General features: G+C 52.4%; 1 protein-coding gene and 1 long non-coding RNA gene across 3 annotated transcripts in view; one reads left to right on the top strand and one right to left on the bottom strand.

The window, feature by feature from the left end:
- The window catches only part of Cdr2l (cerebellar degeneration related protein 2 like), a 12,854-nt gene extending 7,452 nt beyond the window's left edge, over positions 1-5,402 (bottom strand). For both annotated transcript variants that reach the window (XM_008831441.2, XM_008831440.2), the window contains exon 1: positions 5,201-5,402. In XM_008831441.2, the coding sequence (XP_008829663.1) occupies positions 5,201-5,279 (79 nt within the window). In that variant the 5' untranslated portion in view covers positions 5,280-5,402. The remainder of the gene's footprint in view (positions 1-5,200) is intronic.
- LOC115070074 overlaps positions 1,433-5,402 on the top strand; it is a 23,648-nt gene continuing 19,678 nt past the window's right edge. The window contains exon 1 of the long non-coding RNA XR_003849277.1: positions 1,433-4,961. This is a non-coding gene — a long non-coding RNA (uncharacterized LOC115070074). The remainder of the gene's footprint in view (positions 4,962-5,402) is intronic.

The raw sequence follows: 5,402 nt of genomic DNA on the forward strand, positions 1-5,402 counted from the left end.
GGCCTGGAACTCACTATATAGACCAGGCTGGCCTTGAACTCACAGAGATCTGCCTGCCTCTGCTTCCTGAGTGCTGGGACTAAAGGCATGCACCACCCATCTCAAGGAATCAGCTCTTTAGTGTTTTCTGGTTTTAAACATGATAGTTCTGCAGTCCCTAGAGGATGGATAGGCTTTTTGGTCCCTCTTGGCAAGTTTAAGCCACATGGTTACTTTAGCTGGACCCTTTGCCACTAATCAGACAGACCTTGATGGGAGGCCTTCCTCTTGGGGCCTTGACAAGCAAGGACACTGATGGAGTGTTAAAAGCATAGCGACTTGCTTTCACCCAGGCTGGAGACAGTACTGATGCTCCTTATGAAAGCCAGGGGGACCTGAACGACCCCTGGACCGAGACAAAAGGCTGTCTCCTCAGAAACACTTGGAGTATGCTCCCACAATGAGAGGTGAAGTTTTCTTCTTCCCCTTCCTTCCCTTTTTGTTTATTTTTTGAGACAGGCTATCATATACCTCAGGCTGGCCTCAAAGTTGTTATGTAGCTCAGGATGACCTTAAACTGCCTCCACCTACCAAGTGCTGGGAATCAAATTCAGGACTTCATGCATGATAGGTAAGTATTCTACACACTAAGCTAGATGCCCAGCAACTTCTTTTTTTTTTTTTTTTTTTTTTTGATATAGGGTCTCACATAGTTCAGGTTGGCTTTGAACTTGATATGTAGCCAAGGATGACCTTGAACTCTGATCCTCCTGCCTACACCTTCCAAGTGCTGGGATTATGAACATGTGCCACTGTGCCCAGCTTAGAGGTGAGGTTTTGAAACAGCCATTGTGAGGCCTCTATAGCTGATTTAATTTGAAGGGGACCTCTATGTCCCAGGTGTTACTGGGAAAATAGATATTGGCAGCTCCCCCACCCTCCAGCCAAGTTTTAATGACACAGCCTGGAACAAAAGAAGTTTTCCTGAACAAAACAAAACTAAATCTTTTATTTATTATTAATTTTTTTGTGTATGAGTGTATTGCCTGCATGTATGTAAGTGTACCTGTGTTGTGCAGTGCCCGAAGAGGTCAGAAGAGGGCATTGGATTCCCTGAAACTGACTGGAGTTACAGGCGGTTGTTAGCTGCCGTGTGGGTTCTGAGAGTCAAACCTGGGTCCTCTGTAAGAGCAGCCAGGGCTCTTAACTGCTAAGCCCACAAAACTAAATCTCTCCAGCCCACAAAACTAAATTTTTTAAGTCAGATTAAAAAAAAAAAAACCCATAGCCTTAGCCAAGCGTGGTGGCACACACCTTGGGGGCAGAGGCAGGTGGATCTCTGTGAATTCAAAGCCAGCCTGGTCTACATAGTGAGTTCCAGGCCAGCTGGGGCTGCAGGGAGACCCTGTCTCAAAAAGACCAAACAAATAAACAAAAAAAACCCATAGCCTTGAGCAAGTAACTTGCTGATGATGTATTCACCTAACATAAACCTGGTAAGTAGGTAAGGAAACTTGCTGTGTGAGTTTACTAGCTATATAGCCCTGGCTGCTCTTACAGAGGACACAGGTTTGAATCCCAGCACCCACATGGTGGCTAACAACTGTAACACCCCTAGCTGGTGATGGGAGAGCCACACTACCTTCCGGTTCTCTGTAACAGGATGGCAAGCAGTCAGCTCATCCCACCTCCTGCCTTGGAATTGCTAGGTGGTTTAGGAGACAGCCAGCCATTGGCCTGCACGGAGCCCCTGCAGCTTAAGCAGAACTCAAGGCCAGAATTGAGAGGAGGCATGAGGAACAGCCAAGGGCAACTGCAACACCATGCTCCCCATTCCAGGTGAGCTGTATGAATTCCCACTGTCCACAGGCTACAGGGTGAGGGGTGCATGTACCACACTATGAACAGACGGTCACTGGAGACTGCCTTGCAAAGACAGTGAATGTGACCTGGCCACCTAGTGATCTAGGGATGGGGAAGGAAAAGAGAATGGAGCCCTTTGGGGTGGAGGGTGGAGAATCTCAGACTGATTCAGGGAAACTGGATCATAGTGCAAGCTAAGCTGTTTAGAGACACAGGGAGGGATGATGGGAGGAGTCTAGAAGCTGCAGAGCAGGGGACCGAGTAGAACCAAGTGCTAGGGGGATACTAGCTTGCTGAGGGTAGTGGCTCTGGATTCAGGGGAGGGTAGCTTGGGAGAGGGAGACTTCAGAAGCTGGCTAAGCAAGATGCAGACACAGAGCAACAAACAGCCTGTTATGGCTGAACTGAACCAACACTGACCCAGGCAGGCAACACTGAACCAACCCAGGGAAGGTACAGGGTCTGGGTTGATACCTCCCCTTCCTGGCCCTAGGGGCTTTCTGGGTCCTTCTTTAGGCGACTTAAGTGGTTATAAATGAGGCAATGCTCCAGAGAAAATAAACCTTGAAATCACTCTGCCCCTGTGGCTGGGTGTCAGGGTGGAAGGCAGACTCTTAAGCAGAGAGGTGGGAAAGGGATAGAAGGTGGGAAAGGGTGAAGAGGGACAAAGGTGATGGATGATTGAGGAGGAAGATACCAGCTGGTGGGGCTGTGGGGTCCTGCCCCACAGGACACAAGTGTTAGGAACTCAGAAGGGATCAGGACTTTGGGGGTAATCAGAGTGGAGAAAGTACAACCCTTTCTTTGCCTGGTCAGAGTTTTCCCTGGAGAGCTCAAGGTCAGACAAGACAGGGAAAGGAGGTAAGGAGCCTAGGACTTCAAATCTGTGACTCAGCAGCCATCCCTCAGCCTGGACAGAGGTGGCCACAGGTGGAGGAGGGGGCAGGCAGAGAGAGAGAGCCAGTACTTAATAATTCATGGCTTTTTCTATTTTTACAGTTGCTCAAGGCAGCAGATAGAGTAAACATACCAAATCCAAGACTTTACCTGTCCCAGCTACCTCCTTCCTCTGGGACACAGCCACACCAAAGTCAAACAGGATCTCTGTCTATAGACAAGGCTTTGAAAAGTGAAGTTGGAGCTTAGCCCAGGGCGGGAGAAAACAGAACACCCATGTCTAGGTGAGAAAACCACTTCCTGAGTCCCCCCAGGGGCAACAGAGGAGGAGCTGGGTAGAAGGGAATCTGGGGATCTGGTGCAAGGACCCCTGATGTGACTAAATGCCACTTGGCAGATGTTCCACCCCATCAGCTCTCCTGGCCTGGCATTCAGAGCTGAGCGGGGCTGGGAGGTTCTTCACACCCTACTTCCCAGTCTTTCGTTTGGCTCCATGCCTTGGTACAAGCATCCCTTTCCCCCAGAGTGTCCTCCCTGTCCTTCCTCCACCCTGCAGCTCAAAGCTTCAGATGTCTCTTTCTTTGGGCTGAAGGGGGCCATATCACAGTTGTTACTTTGATCCCACTTCCCAGGGCAGAAATTACCTCCCTAGGCTCAGCCCAGTTCCTGGCCCTGGACAAACAGACATCAGGAAGCTGCAGTTTCTTCCCAGACTCTCATTGCTGGGTCCCCTCCCCCTTAGTTCCTGGGCTCTGGTTACTACTAGAGCGGTAAGCTAGATCAATCAGCAGGGCCCAAGAAGTGGTGGTGTACAGAGCCAGTTCCTCCCACCTGGATGGGATCATAGCAGTTCAGTTCCGATGGAACGGTGATTCCTCTCCTTCCCAGAAGCTATGCATTGTCCACCCTACTCTCTGGCTCCTTCCTCCCACGTCTGGGCCGGGCATGGTGCCAAGTCTTCATTAGGGGTGTGGGAACTAAATGAGACTGCAACAGTATTAGCATCTGCCTTCCCTAGAGGCTATCTTCCCTAGAACTCAGCTTTCCATCTTTCCTTCTAAGCTAGCCTCTTCCATGAAGCCACCCATAACCACCTACCCCTAGCACATATAAGTGGGCCTCAGTCACTGGCTCACACACACCCAAAGGGTCAGGGTGCTGACTGTTCTCACTTTCCAAGATGGTGAATGGCACTCAAATGGGGCCCATAGACATTTATGGAATGGAAAAGTTTGGGGGGTAGTGCGGAGGATAGGGGGGAGTTGCCACAGCCAGCATGGGGGCAGCTCACTGTACAGTTGCTCAGGCTAGCGTCTGCAGCAGAGAACGCGGCAGGTCTAGCCCATCACCCTGCATCCTACACAGGTTCCCCAAGGTTCTGATTAATCTGCAGTCCAGAGTACAGGGACAGCTCATCTGCAAATGAATCTTAGCTGTGTGGAGAAATGGGTCAGGAAACAAAGGCTCCTGAATCCAAGTGGATGCTTCCCATTGGGGCAAAAACCAAAGCTCCGGAGCCCTGAGGATGGAGGCCAGGCCTCAATGGCACTGGCTTGTGACTGACTGCATCTTCAGGGCTTGCAGGTGACTGTGGGAAGGTCATTTTCCCTTGGACATGTTCCTCACACCCTCCAACTCTCGGCAAGGATGAGGCACCTTGGTGGAGTAGAGGATGGATCTGACTCCACTTCAGCAGGCCTTGGCTTTGACCCTTCTCAAGGCCTCCTCCTTCCTGACTCAACAGCCCCTCCTTGACTCCCAGTGATGTCACTTTGGCCACCTCATCACCAGCTTCTAAGAACCCCCTTCCAGTTACCCTCTGGGCCTCAGATGAGAGGCCTGAGGTGGCTCCCTCTTCTTCCAGGCTCTTATTTGGCATGCAGTCTGACATTACCAGACCGGAGCCCTCGACATCCTGAACCATTTCCAGGGCAGAAAAAGACTCGGTGACTCCTCCCTTGGGAAGTCGGACTAGAGACTCCACTTTCAGCTCCTTCACTGGCATGGTCCCCAGCACCACCCCCTCCAAGGGCAGAAAGAAGATAGTTGGGGAAACTTTCTGGGAGTCATAGCGCTCCGAAATTCTGGCTGGGACAGATGCCGCTGATTTGGGGCGATGACCTCCCTCTGCACACAGCAAAAACGTGCCGGCCAAGACTTCCATTCTACTTAATACCCGGGCCCCCTAATACCAGGAGCACTGGGCAGTTGCTGCTTCTAAGGTGAGGTGGGTGATGGATGCCCTGTCCACTGGACACTTTTGCAGGTCTCCCTCTGCCGGGTCCGAATCTTCCAGGGCAGGGCCCCTCTCTGTCCACATCCCCATTCTCAAAGACGCATCTCGTTTCCGAGTTGGGCGCACCAGGTCCAGCCCAGCTCTTCCCGAGGTGATGCCTGCCCAACAATGGAGTATCTGCCAGGGGTCGCGGGGCACACCCCACTGCCTCCCCGACGCACTCACCCTGCTCCAGGTCCTGCTGGTCGTACCAGGGCTCCTCGTCCTCTGCGGAGTAGTCCTCCATCCCCGCGGCTCTCCGCATGGCCCGACGGTGGGCGGAGGGCGGGCGCTGCGGCGGCGCAGCTCAGGCCCGGGTCTCGCGGCCCGGGACAATGCGGCGGAGGCGGCCCGGGACTCCCGCGTCGCGGCCTCGGGCTGCAGCGCC

The sequence above is a fragment of the Nannospalax galili genome, unplaced genomic scaffold, assembly GCF_000622305.1.
Source record: "Nannospalax galili isolate Female #2095 unplaced genomic scaffold, S.galili_v1.0 scaffold634, whole genome shotgun sequence".
Lineage (NCBI taxonomy): Eukaryota > Metazoa > Chordata > Mammalia > Rodentia > Spalacidae > Nannospalax > Nannospalax galili.